Raw genomic sequence first — 14,817 nt, forward strand, 5'->3', positions numbered from 1 at the left:
TGAGCGCGCTGTGACGTAGACGCAGCCTAGATGCTTCGAGAAGCAGGGCATCTACGTCATCGCTCTTAAACCCACAGGGCATATTTTAGGAGCATATGCCCTGGGGGAGTTCATGAATGAAGTTTCTGCCCTTTTGCTCCGCAAAGGGAAACATCCCATAGAGTGAAGTATTTCGTGAACGAATACTTAACAAAACTAACGATCAATTACAGATGTACCTCTTGGTGAAGTCTTTGAAGCAGAGACGTAGCTTGTTATGGTGTCTGTAGAGCTTTGGATCACTGGGGATCTCCGACAGGAACACTTGAGCCACCTCCAGAGGGCCCTGATCAATACAACACACATTTATTTAAAGATGGTCCCACATTCCTGAAGAGTTGGACTTGTTAAATCAGTAGCATTCATTACCAATCATAAATCAATCCATTTAGCTTCACTGTTCGCACTTTTTACATACAGTTCATCGATGTGAGCTTGTAGATTGGCTATTTACGGCAAAGAGATATGGCATACAGGGAAACAAATAGGGGACCTAGTAGACACCTAGTAGACACCTGGGGCACACCGGTCAACTATATAGGGTTTAAGTGGTTAATATGCAAGCTTTACATCAGAGATTTTGGATTGATTGCCTCAATATCTTTCAAAACACCCCTGTGGCATTTCAAGGTCACCTGGTTGACAGTGGTGCCCACAGAGCCCTGCAGCACCATCTGCAGCATCTTGGCATCAGCAGGGTCCTGGTGGGTGGCGAAGGCCAGTTCCTGAGTCTTCTTCTGCATGTCCTCTATGGCTACCTCAATAGGCATTGAAAGGTACTGGACAAAAGACACGGGCAGGAGCCAAAAGGGTTTTAGTGACAAGGGTTGATGATGCATAAGTGATCTGCACAATATGGCTTAATTTGGCAGAAATTGGCATGCATGCAAAATAAAAGACTACGGGGCAAATCAACTAAATGTATTATTACAATGACACCTTTATTTATGACGTATAATTAATTATTTATCCCCAACGAGATAGTTGGCCAATGGGCACATGACGTTGCTGAATTCATAAGGTCTGGCGGCACTGACTTTACCTCCTCTTTGTGGATTATGTTGATGCGTGTCTTTATGTACGGGAAAGCGTGGGAGGTGGTGAGGGTGGTCTTGCGTTTGAACTGTTCGTGCAGGTCCCCGTGCGCCCGTCCATCCAGGGTGAACGGGGTGCAGTACACAAAGCGCCTCAAGTTGTAGTTCTTGTCGAAGTACGTAATGCGGTCCTTCATCTCGTATGTGTCGAAGTACGGCTCGACATACGTGATCTGGATGAACGCCTGGAGAAAGATGGAATGAGGCAGAAAAATAATTTAGAACAGTGACATTTTAAAACAAAACAGCAATACAGTAGAATAGCAGCACTAACCGAGTGAACTTACAAATTTAAATTACATCCAGAATCATAGTATTTCTTAGATGAAGAAAATATTCACATCCAAACCATTTTCCCCAACTAATAAGTAAGAAAAAGCTAATGTGACTCATCATTCTCCTGTGTGACATTGACCTTGTTGGGATCCAGTTTGCACTTGTCCACTGGGTTAGAGTCCTTTATAACTTCCACTTGTTCTTCTCCAAATCGCTCGCCATAGAAACCCTGAGGATGAACATAGCAAACATGGCCAGCTTATAACCTCCCCACAAAAATAGGTACAACATACAGTATATCTCTAGGGGTAACAAAAAAATACAATTTGTAGTTTTTATTTATGCTGAATTGTATAGTGATAAGAGTCTACACACTCTTGGCCGAAAATACGCTTCCGTCTGCAAGGACCTTTACTCCATGTAGCTCTCACAGAACAAGATTAGCTTTATAATTGAATAAGATTTGGTCCCAGGATGAGAGAATCAGAATTCTCATTCAAGCTCTATGCTAAAACATGTTTGAGAGTTCAGGTATAGACCGATTCCGTACCGGTTTCATGGTCGCAGCCTACGTATTTCCTGTAGGCGGACTCGACGTAGCTGCGGGGGTAAAACCCTCACCAGACGCACCTCTTCCACTACAGTGAACGGCAGAGTGACTGATGTTAGTTTGCCTCAAACTTTACTCCTTTACCTGCTTTTTTACTAACACTAACATTACAAAGATGCCCAGAACATCGAGATGAACCTGTGTAGTTCATGGCTGCTCCAACAGTAGTGGCAACATAACAAATAAAATAAAACGGAATGTCTAATATCCACCGCGATGGCTGAGACCAGAGCCATTGAGTAATGGTTGAGACAAAGCAGTGAAGAATCCTGCAAGATACATAATTTCAGTCTTACCCAATACCCAATCTTTCTGTTTTATGAACACAAGGCTGCTGTATTTTATACCTCATACTAAGCATTTAAAGTATGAGGTATAAAGTACAGCAGCCTTGTGTTAATAAAACAGAAATATTTGGTATTGGGTAAGACTGGCGTTATGTATCTTTCACTGCTTTGTCTCAACCATTGCTCAATGGCTCTGGTCTCAGCCATCGCGGTGGATATTAGACATTCCGTTTTATTTTATTTGTTATGTTGCCACTACTGTTGGAGCAGCCATAAACTACACAGGTTCATCTCGATGTTCTGGGCATCTTTGTAATGTTAGTGTTAGTAAAAAAGCAGGTAAAGGAGTAACGTTTGAGGCAAACTAACATCAGTCACTCTGCCGTTCACTGTAGTGGAAGAGGTGCGTCTGGTGAGGGTTTTACCCCCGCAGCTACGTCGAGTCCGCCTACAGGAAATACGTAGGCTGCGACCATGAAACCGGTACGGAATCGGTCTATACAGCAGGGACATGTAGCTGGATTCTATTATCTTCTCAATAGCACTAAGACCATCTGGCAGAATGCCTGGGTTAGGAACGCTTATAGTATTTACCTCAAGTCTATGTGAGATTTCTGCCAGCTTTGTGATGGCAGGCTCTTTGTAAACAAACTCCTGCTCATCCAAGTCGCCGAATTTGGACCCATAAAATCCAACTCGGAAGTAAGTACCAAACATTCTCTTCCCAAGCTGCAGGGGAAAGACAAAAATGTTACCCATGAGCAAGACAGAAAATGACTCCATGAGAAAGAAACTTGAGTCCTTAAATAATTATGGTAGTCTATGTGAGAGAACAGTCATTGATATACAGAAAACTATTAGTATAGAGCTAAAGTTGGTATTGTATTGCTGCAGACTGTCTATAGGTCAGTAAAAAACACAAAAATGAAAGATAACACCACATTTCAGGTGAGTCACCAATAAAGACTATTTATCTTTCGGTCTCAATAACACTTTATACTGTATGTAAACTGAAAAGAAACCAACTGGACAAAGCACACTTGATATACTTTTAGTCACCCATCAGGAAAACAACAGAGGGACAACATTGATGAAGCGTTCTGGATAATCAGTGTAAACAGAGTTAGTGTAAAAAGTTTGCAAAAGGATTTCATCGTTTGGTGATAGAATACACAGGAATCATTTCTAAACCATGGTAGTGCAAATAGCCAGGTCAACAAACCTGTACTGTGGATAACCTTCACAACAAGGTTTCATTATGTATGAATCAACCATCCTCTGTGTAGGCATGCTATGAGCTTGTGTTCTAGTGTTTGCAGATATTTCTGTGGGGATTAGCGACAGGTGGTATTGTCCATTAGGGCCAGGCAATTAACCGAAAATATATTTAAACAATATTATTTATTACTGACTAATCGAGAAGCAAGTAAGTTAGCCGGTCACAGAAGCGTATTGTCGGTATCGGCCAACGTGAGAGTTTATCCTCATTTCAATGCACTGGATTCCTAGGAGATGGATTAAACACCATCAGATCCCAGAACTCATTACACATTGATTTATTTTATATACGACTAAATCTATTAGTCCGCTTAACACTGTACTATACTTTGTTGTAGTACAATGGGAGCATATAAAAAAAATTACAACCTCACAAGAGTTTGCAGCTAGTATTTTCACAATGATACATTTTGTAATAAAAGTTTACTAATCGATGCCAAAGTTTGAAATAACCGTGCAATTGATTTGAAGTCATATCACCCAGCCCTAGTGTGCATCTGATGCCAGAGTCAAAATCCTCCTGGTCAAACTCAGTAATAACCCCCAAAACTATGAACATATTTTGTTCCTTTTCAACAAGCTTCTATGAAGACATTTTAAATGCATGTCAAACCTCTTTCTTTCTGTCATAAGCAGAATGAACCAAGCTCAAAAAGCAAACTTGATCACAACGAACAATGGCAACCATAAATTCCATAACTCAACCAATTTGTAGGTCATGTACAGGAAACATGGCCTAGAAAGAAGCTCCACCATAGTTATAGTCAGGATGTGCAGTCGTACATTAATCAGTTTGGGGATTACAGGTGTGAATATGTGTGCATATGTGTGCGTATGAGTGTGTGCGTGTGTGTGTGTGTGTGTGTGTGTGTGTGTGTGTGTGCGCGAGCATGTGTGTGTTGTAGGTTTGAGGAGGCAAAAAAAGAAAAAAAAGGAAAAGGGTAAGAAACATTATTTTATGCCTTTTGTTAAGTATAACTGGATACATTTCATCCCTCATGTGTTCAGATTGACAATGGGGACAAGAGCATTTGGTTTCATATACCAATCAAGAACTGAGCCAAACAGGCTTAAGGCTGCTCGGTGTCATCAGCATTTGCTTTGTATTCTTCAGTCTTTCACAATTTGGTTACGGTCAATTAAAAAGATAAATTAAATACCCCTCAAAACTAGGAACTTACCACAACAAACAATTAAGTAAAGTGGGAAGGTAGGGTCAGCAACCAGGGGAATCAAAAAAGAGAAAAAACAGAACAATTTTTAATCGGGTACTTCTAGAGACTAACAAAAATAACTAATATTCAACAGCATCACCAACAGCAAATAATATGTAATTTTATTTGAAAAAGAATGCAAGCTCTTTATGAAGGGTCTGGACCATGCACAGGCAGAGAAAGTAAAGGAAGATGAGTGAAAGAAAAATACAGAGAAGAGACTTAGTAGCCCTAGAAACGCGCCATTCAAAACACACTCAGCGCTGCTCCAAAATAAACAAAGAGTGCTCTGTCCATTCCATGCAACAAACCATGAGGACACAACTCAAAAGTTAATGTAACCCGTTAACAAAAGAATAGCATGAATGTAAATAAAAAGTCAGGGGTCGATTTAGTTTGAACTTCTGAAACAAAACAGGGAAAATCAATGACCAATCCAAATCTAAAGGGATAAATCAAGTAATTTTAATTACGGTGACAATTGAACCCTCTTGAATGTAAAAGTAAGCTGGCTCAGAATCTGGATCTGGCTTTGACCCAAATTTAGTTTGTAATATTAGCATGTTTTCAAATGTAATATTGTGTTACATGTGTTGAACAAAGGCCAAAGGCAGAACGGGAAGTGGAGGTAGAGCCCTGTCGATATTAAAACTGTACTGAAATCGAACCCCGTGTCTGAGGATGAGATGAGATCAGTGGTGGAAAGTAACCAAGTACTTACTCAAACAGATTTGTATTATTATTACTACAAAAAACACTTAACCCCTATTTTATACTTTTATACTGTCTCTAGTCGACAATAGCCGATCTACAAGTCCACAACGCATTTCATTGTGGACTTGTAGATGGGCTATTTTCGAAGAAAATAAAGTGAATGCAGGGCTTGCAAGAGAGTACCATATTTCTACATTGTGGTACTAGAGTACTTTTTTTCCACCACTGGATGCGATGAAGAGATGTGTCAGTGTGCCCGGTGTGAATGACAGTGGTCTGACCGACGTGCAGAATGATGGAGAATATGACGAGGAGGGCGGGGTGCAGGTGATGCATTCAACCAGAACATTTTGTCATTAGTGTCACACACTGGCTTCCCATGCAACTGCCTGCCAACACGGTCATGTTAAAAACAAGCTCCTCCTCCACAGTACGAGTAGGAAGAACAGAAGGAAGAGGATGGGGCTGCCAGTACGTGGCAGTAAGGGACCCAGGGGGGGAGCAGACAGTCAGCATTGTCTGCAGATGTTAATGATGTACAGTATGTAATGTAACACAGCAAAGACGCCCACGCGGGTAGCGATTAAAAGATGAGAGTAAACAATAATGATAATAGTAGAGGGGGCCAAGCAGGAACCACCTACCTCCCAGCCAGTACTCTGTGTGACAAAGAGAACACAGGACATGTAAACAACCACACACACACACACACACACACACACACTGTGTAACGTTACATCCAGAAGAACCCAGTCTCCATGGAGTGCAACCAGATTACTAATGACCAAGCTAGCTGAAAGCAAAACGTTTATTCCTTGTACGAAGAGTCATGAATCTTGTTCTCCTGATTCATGATCAATTTGAGTTCTTAACGCTAAACTGAGAACACTGTAACCTGGGGCCAAAAAGTCTAACTTTACTTCACACTCACCAGCAACCCAACATACCTCAATAGTCAATAACCACAATCACATGCACTCAACATTTCATACTTAAGCCCAACACACACCGGCTCCGTCCGACGCGTTGCCGCGCGGCGCCGCCTGGAAAATAGAACTGGTTCTATCGGCGCGCCAGGCGAGGCGCCAGCGCGCGTCGGACGCCGCCGGTGTGTGATAGGTTCATTGAAAATAATGGAGGCGGCTGTTTTGACACACGGCGGTCGCAGACGGTGTGGGATGGGCTTTACTTTCATACTAATATTATGCAAGTCCCTTACACAGTATTAAAAATGCACAGGAAACACAATGGCAACGCATATTCACAATGCCAAGCTGCATCTGTGTTAAGACCACTGTATGGATTAAATCCATACATACCAGGGAGATTCCCGTTTCATTTGGTTCACCAGTGGCATCACACAATTATGGTACTGTATGTCAGCTATTTTGAAGCAATGCAAAATACTCAACAAAAGTTACAACTATGATTGAATATTTAGAACCAATGTTAAACTTAAACTGGTAACTCAGTAATGTATGATCTGATCTCAGATTGTTTTGTTCCATTTCAATAATACCAATTCCTTGTTGCCCATGACCAGAACCTCAACGTGTGCTTCTGTCAATTCTGGTTGACAATTAAGACACTAATTTAACACGGTAAGTGCATACAGGGAGAAAAATCTTGTTTTGGTTCTGGAGTTTATGAAGAGAGAGAGAAAGAAAAAAAGACAACATACTGTATACACAATGTGTGTGAATTTACCTGGTGGACGATTTTACCAAAGGCTTCTTGTAGTTTACCATGTATCGTCGCTAGCTTCTTAGCATCTCTGCTGGCTTCATGGATAGGGATCAGTACCTTGTACACCTCATTCACTGCCTCGTACATACCGGCCTGGGAACAAATAGGACAAAGTGGTATTTGGTACTTTCCAGGGACATCACAGTACAATCCTGTATAGAGAGTATACACATGGAACAGTATGGGTCCCTAAAGGACAATTAACCCTGAGAATGTTACTGGTACTGTGCAGGGTTCATTCTTGTTTTAAACTGAAGATTGTATGGGGGGATATCGCCCCTTGTTTTCAATACTCCTCAATTCAAATAAAACAAGATTTTTTTTTATTGACCGTAAAAAAAAATCCCATCTGAAATTGCCTCAATGGCAACAATAAATACAGTGCATCACTGAATCCATCTGCCCTATTCTCTATGATGTAAAACTTTTGGAGCTTCCAACCTCTCCAGAAGATTTTATTCTATGTGTTAATAATTCATGCACGAAATAAAACATAATAAAGAAATAAACAAAATATCTCACCATAGAGAAAGAGGCAGCACCCTGCTCCAGGAGTCCCACTAGGCCAGCCTCTGTGAAGTACTTCCCAGAACAGATGCCCTCCTCGTCTGGGGAAACCACGTCGTCAGAGACCGCAGACTCTTCCAGCACATTGGACGAAATGTTCTGGAACACACATGTGCAAAGATAGACGATTGTTTACCAGGTCTGATGTTGGCACCAAGTCACCAACTACTACTATTACAGCTTCCATTGAGTTCATCATCATCATCATCATCACCTTTATTTATACTCGGAAATACAGTTGAGGGCAAGCCCTCATTTTCAATGTAGCCGAGGTTACAATACACAAAATACAGTCAAAAAACAATACATCCAACACATTATAAATCAGGATAAATTACAAAGGAACTTTATGCAGAACAACCAGTCAGTAAAATAAATAAATTGAAGCAGGAGCAATCACGGTGAAAGTTGACTGTTATATGCCTTTACCTGGAAGGTGACACAGCCAACAGGGAGGTACTTCCGGTCCTCCAGCATGCTGAGGTATTCCGCCACCAGGGCGGCGCTGTGCACCAGACACTGGGCAGCCTCGGCATGGTTGGTCCTCTCCGAGTGTTTCCCAGCCATGTTCTGGAGCCATGTCAACCGCAGGTCTGGAGAAGTCTGGTAACCCTTGGCAATCCTGGGACACAAACACACATTAAATACAGGACCCAAGCACATATTTTACATACATTCAACGTACATACACATGTGCAGTTGCAGTACACACAATATGGTTAAGACAAATGGGTTTCCATTGTGTGAGTGTGTGTGTGTGTGTGTGTGTGTGTGTGTGTGTGTGCGCAAATGTGTGTGTGCGCGCGCACGTGCGTTCCTACCGGTACATGAGGTCTATGAGCATCTCAGGGTCTTCTTGATGCTCCTTCATCTTCACTGTGTCAGACAGAATCATGTGGAGGTTGAACACCAGATCCTGCACCTGAGAACAATAGAGAGCATTGCATTTAAAAACTACACTGGTGAACACACTGGACATCGCATACATTGCATTCAAATTAAGAATCGCATCCATCGATCAAAATAAAACGTAACTGGACTGTTGCAAATCTACAGGACCACAATGCACTGCAATATATACTATGAACTAAAATATGTGTTTTGAATGTGCCCACAATAGCCGCCTGCCAGGTTTAAAGTGGTTAAATGACATAATGGCATCATATCAATCAATCCCTACGGTCTCCATCTGTACCTGATCAGGGAAGGTGGTCTCCCGCAACTCCAGGTCTTCCTCGCCATAGGTGAGGATGGTCTTGAGGGAGCGACGCAAGAACTCCTCGTTGAAGTTCTGCGAAGTCCCCACCAGCGAAGACAGGGACATGGTCACCTGCATCTTCACCCTGGCAAAGTTCTGGAGAAGCAACCACACGCACACGCACACGCACACACACACACACACGCACACGCACACGCACACAGAAAAACAAAAATGAGAGCGTGTGAAGAGAGTGACAAGTAGGTGCGTGCCTTTTTAATGTTCTGAACAAGGGTTGCACTCACATTGCCGATCTCAAAGTTTTGCCTCATGAGGAGGTAGAGGGATGCGCTGGCGTGTGCTCTGATGGTCCCAATGCTGCTGCTGCAGTTCCTCAGGAGACGCAGACTCAGGTCAGCACACTGCTCCGTCTCCTCCTCAAACAGCAGCTCAGGGAACTGGACATACAGTCATACATACCAAACACACAGCAAATACACAAAAACGCACATATATCGTCACCATTGGGCAGAAACCACCATATTTTATTTTACAGCGTCACACAAAAATATAACTTTGGGAAAGTGTCATAGTAGCTTGTTTACAACTGAAACGGACTTCCTGTGCACAAACTTCCTCTTCCAAAGTCTACTTACAGGACATTAACATCACATTTGACTTCCTTTTGAATGCCTGTCAGATTTCTCTACATAACCGTCTCAGCTGTTGCATGCCTTTGATTTGATTTTGACGACGTATGCGCACTGGCGCATCGGTTGTATTAATAACATGTAAACACAACATTTACATAGTAGCCTACTCTTATTATGCATATCGCATTCTCGCCGAGAAATATTTGAGTTAAAAAAAAGGGGGATTATTTTTTTTAAATAACAAAAATGGTTCAAATCCATTAATTAATATTCGAGTGCCAACCCTAACGAGCGAATGTTGGGGGACAGCCTTAGGTAACAGTGAGTGCAGTGTGGTCTGACCTTAGACACCAGTGCCCTCTGTGTAGCGAAGCAGTGCTGCAGGTAGAGGGCGCTCTGGTTGCAGGCCATGCTGTGGAGGAGCACCTTTAGCACACCTCCTAGGATACTCTCCTTGGACTCTGTCACCGATACCGTCTGCATGTGCACACACACACACACACACACACACACACACACACACACACACACACACACACACACACACACACACACACACACACACACACACACACACACACACACACACACACACAGTGTGTTAGAAGGCATGGACAAACATGTATAACAGAGCTCCCACCTGCCATGTACGTACTGTATGTACACAATGTATCCTCAAAGGACAACTTTAGGTATTTTTCCAACCAAGGTTCATGTTTTAGGTTATTTCTTTATTTTAACAGGGGGCGGGGGCATTCGAGCAAGTGGCTAAATATGCATTTATGTTTTACAAAATGTTATGGTAATTTCTTTATTATTATTTACTATAGACCTACTAGACCCCAGGAAATTACATCTGGCCACAAAATCTATTGAATGTGAAGACGAACTGACGATTGAGCCTATGACACACAGTATGGGAGCCCCCCTAGTACCTCCCTCTTCACATTTAATAGATCCTGTGATCTTTTGTGGCCACTGGCCAGATGTAAAAGTTTGCTCGAATGCACCCGCCCCGTCAAAAACGGGTAAAGTAAATAGGAAAAAATAGTAATGACAACAATCATCTTTTACTTTCTCTAATAACCTAAAACATGAAGCATGTTTGAAAATAATAACTAAAGTTGTCTTAAAAATAAGTGTGTGTGTGTGTGTGTGTGTGTGTGTGTGTGTGTGTGTGTGTGTGTGTGTGTGTGTGTGTGTGTGTGTGTGTGTGTGTGCGCGCGTGCGTGCGTGAGTGTGTTAGGGCGGGCATTCACTTCTAGTCATTTTTACTAGTCGACTAGTTGTTTAACTACCTATCATTTTTGAGTGGTGCAACCACTCCTACAAGCAGCAATGTCTGTGTACCTGTGTGTGTATGTACCTGTGTGTGTGTACCTGTTTGTTTGTATGTATGTATAAGTGAGCACGAGTATGTGACTTAATAATAGCAGTAGGGGGCGCCAGAAACAGTGAGAGGGGTAGTGCTGTGTCTCTAATGAGAGAGAGAGAGAGAGAGAGGGAGAGGGGGAGAGGGGGGGGGAGAGAGGGAGGGGAGGGGGGGGGGGGAGAGGGAGGGGGGGGGAATTGCACCACTCAGTTCACACGTGTGTGATTTTTTAATACATATTTGTACATTTTAAAACTGTGTACAGTGGTGACTATAACTTTAATCTATCTGATTTTGAGGCCTACAAAATCAGGATTTTTTTCTTTTTTGTACCAACAAGGTCGACTGGTGGATTTACTAGTCGACTAGTTGAATAGTCGACTAGTTGCTTAATGCCCTAGTGCAGGGGTTCTCAACCCGTGGGTCGCGACCCCTAGGGTCCCCAGCCAAAAAGGTTGAGAACCCCGGCCCTAGTGTGTGTGTGTGTGTGTGTGTGTGTGTGTGTGTGTGTATGTGCGTGCATGCGCGGTATACCTGTACAATTATTTCTAAAGTGTCGAGAATGATGAGGTTGGCCTCCGTTGCCAGGTTCCCATCAATAAGTGCTTCATGCTCCAACTCTGCTCTGGTCCTGAGAAACATGAGGTGAGTGTCAGATTTTCTACAGAACGGTCAACCATCTCCCTATCAGTGACTGTTGAATGCCACAATGGCCTTAGAACCGGCACATTCAAGCCATTGCTCACGGGAAGGAGCAACTCTATGAGCAATGTGCTGAAAATAGGTTAATATGAGTGAGTTTTAGTACCACTGCTGTCACGTAAAAACCTCAGTTTATTTCTATTTATGAGTTTATGTACTCTTTTATGTGCAGTACCAAGTCATATTTCAGATGTTTTTTTCACCATTCCTGAAAGACTTATTGATGATGTGAGATTTTCATTGGACAGCAGTTGTTTTTTTACTGTTCATGTGGAGTTTTACACACCTAACCTCCTGGGCACGCGCCTTGTTGTGTAGCAAGATGCTCTCTCTTAGCCTGCACGGCTCAGTCCTCATCCTTTGCAAAATGGTCCAAAACAAACCACAGCAACAATGCACGTTGATGCACATTCCTTAGATACAGATAGTGGCTAATCCCAAACTCATCACTTCTGAGCACCAGGCGGTTAAGAAGCAGAGTGTGCAAGAGGTTAACGACACTCACTGTTTCAGGGTTAAAAGGCAGGAATGGAGGATGTCACTTTTGCAACAGTGCATTTGCTACGGGTTACACACCGAGGCCAACCATTTTAGACCTAAAATATATATATTTTAAAAGGGTCTTAAAATGGTAAAGTTCTACGGTTTGGCATTCCAGGGAGTGGATGGTAAATAATATGTTTCCGGAAACACATTAGTGTTAATCTATGATAAACAGCTTCCACCTACTATACTATCCCCTTCCTCAGCTACAGAAGCACAACAAACCCCCCCAGGATGAGAAGCACACTGGTTAAAAAGCAAAACAGACCCACTGCAACCAGAGAAGCCCTGAGACAAGCACTGTTACCACCAGGGAGGTAAGGGAGGGTCAGAACCAGGCCCGGGGATTCTCTAATGGTGCACTCAGGTGCATGTGTGAAATCGGGAGGTCAAACAGGGAATAAATGAAACCGTCTCCATGAAGTCTTCCAAGTAGCTAAAGCACCCACACTGGCTCCCGTGGCGGGAGCTTGATGCCGTGGCCAACATGAGCGGTTTTGTGCGTGGGAAGTATGTTGTCGACAACTCTGATTCATTTCATGCTTGTGGTGACGATTTCCCAACTTCCCGCATGCAAGTGAACGCACCATAAACTGGGGACATAAAGCAGGAGGGAACTGAATGCAGCACACTGCAGGTGTGGATCATACAATACCTGACTGATCTGTGGCTCCTATGTGCACACACAGCAACATGAGAGAACACATGGGAGGAGTGAGTCAACACAACAAACAGGCCAGATGTACAAAGGAACAGACATAGACTACCTTTTAAATCTGTAACCTTTAGTGAAACGTTGAAAAAAGGGGGCAATATTGTATCTCTGATGATATTTTGTGGAAGAACATTTTTGTGTTGAATGTTTCATTGTAAAACCAGCTTAAGAGGAGGAAATAGTATGATTAACTGATCAATGGGCACAATACCTTGTACATAATGTCATGAATGATACTGTTGGATGAGTGTCATTGTATTTTAGTGAATTGTTGCATATTAGGATGCGAGCATATAATGCGAGCATGGGTCTCCTCCGATCCAGATTATGACATTAGCCACTTCTTTTCACCTGACAGTGAGGAGTTTCTCTGTGAGGACGCAATACATATGGCGGAACACCACTATCACTCATTGCCCAGGTTCCTTGTAGAAGTAGCAGTGACAGAGATCACCCTCCCCTGCCAGCTTCCACCTGTGTTAGTTGGAGTGCCCGTCCAGTTCAGGGTACTTTGTAATGTAGTATATAATAGGGCTGTTTTAAAGCAATTCATGAATATATGGTTGCATAAAGAAAGTGTCGATCTAAAATCGAGATTAAGTGGAGATAATATGATGACCAGAATTGTTTTAATTAAATGGAAAGCTAGGGGGAGGCAATTGCCACCGAAAATCTCCCTGGAACCCCAGGAACTCTACCCCTGTAGCCACCCGGATGCCCTGACCTTTTTAATTATTGTTACAAAGTATGCTCCTTAAATGTCCTGCTTCAGACTGTTCAGTCACGTTCAAATCAAAATGCATAAATTGTGGTTAAACTATCCTCAGTGGCTGGTTTGTTTTAACATACTTGTCCATCTTTTCACTGTTCTGTCTCCAGTGGGTCATGTCCTTCCTCCAGCGCAGGTTCTCCTGACTGCCGAATGCACTGCCAGAGGGACTCCTCTCTGCAACATGGAGACATGTCATAAAAACAGTAAACACGTGTTTCCACGTCCTACATGATCTCACTTCATGCATATTGTGTGCACGATGTGTAAGAATGCACATACTGATAGTCCATGAGCCAGAGCTCCAACATTGGTGGGCAAACTATACCCTATATTACATTGTTTATAGGATCAATACAAGTAAATTAATACATGATAACCCTTCCACAGTAGTAGCTTTTTCGATTATTTTGCATATTTTCCTACATAATGCCTAATTTGCATATAAAAAAATGTAAAATTTGTAATACAATAAATCATTGTCTCCGTGTAAGTACTCAATTGGGGAAGTTTAATGGCGATAACATTCTAATATAGGTATGGTTTTGCACACTCAATTCATAATTAACATTTCAATTTTGGAGCTCTGGCTCATGGACTAAAAACCAAAGATAACTGAACCAGTTCCCATTGGGAACCAACCGGTGGAAAAGGGGCCTGAGAGTGCACATCTTAGTGTAAACCCTTTTGTGTTTATATTTGTCCGTCTGTGTGTTTGCATTTGTCTGTGTTTGATGTACACATCTGACTGGTAGTGCAGGCATGTATAGGCATTAGGCACCATACATGTTTGTGTGTGCTTGGTCTTCGTGTGTGCGCGTGCGTGTACGCACATGGGTCCTGCATGGACTAATTGTCTGTAAATTCAAGAAATGTGAGTGCACATTTTCGGATAGATAGAAAGGGAGTATTTTTTGGTCCAAGGGGAAGAGGATATACTGTATCTATTTTCTGTATTTTCTCACACAACAAAGTATAAATTAAGGCTCACCAAGATGGCACAGATCACTTAAAACTTCTGTAAAATCGGCCAGTGTTCC

General features: G+C 42.5%; 1 protein-coding gene across 4 annotated transcripts in view; it reads right to left on the minus strand.

The window, feature by feature from the left end:
- The window catches only part of dock7 (dedicator of cytokinesis 7), a 72,931-nt gene that overhangs the window by 8,836 nt on the left and 49,278 nt on the right, over positions 1–14,817 (minus strand). For 2 of the 4 annotated variants that reach the window (XM_083767287.1, XM_083767284.1), the window contains 17 exons: positions 13,858–13,954; positions 12,949–12,966; positions 12,037–12,108; positions 11,583–11,679; positions 10,019–10,153; positions 9,329–9,481; positions 9,021–9,179; positions 8,647–8,747; positions 8,255–8,447; positions 7,781–7,924; positions 7,220–7,351; positions 6,157–6,171; positions 2,901–3,026; positions 1,549–1,638; positions 1,082–1,318; positions 675–818; positions 219–325 (listed from right to left, as the gene is read on the minus strand). In XM_083767287.1, the coding sequence (XP_083623413.1) occupies positions 219–325; positions 675–818; positions 1,082–1,318; positions 1,549–1,638; positions 2,901–3,026; positions 6,157–6,171; positions 7,220–7,351; positions 7,781–7,924; positions 8,255–8,447; positions 8,647–8,747; positions 9,021–9,179; positions 9,329–9,481; positions 10,019–10,153; positions 11,583–11,679; positions 12,037–12,108; positions 12,949–12,966; positions 13,858–13,954 (2,020 nt within the window). The remainder of the gene's footprint in view (positions 1–218; positions 326–674; positions 819–1,081; positions 1,319–1,548; positions 1,639–2,900; positions 3,027–6,156; positions 6,172–7,219; positions 7,352–7,780; positions 7,925–8,254; positions 8,448–8,646; positions 8,748–9,020; positions 9,180–9,328; positions 9,482–10,018; positions 10,154–11,582; positions 11,680–12,036; positions 12,109–12,948; positions 12,967–13,857; positions 13,955–14,817) is intronic. The other 2 variants (XM_083767285.1, XM_083767286.1) reach the window with 2 other exon arrangements.

Source organism: Protomyctophum parallelum (assembly GCF_964188405.1).
Source record: "Protomyctophum parallelum genome assembly, chromosome: 6".
Taxonomy (NCBI): Eukaryota; Metazoa; Chordata; class Actinopteri; order Myctophiformes; family Myctophidae; genus Protomyctophum; species Protomyctophum parallelum.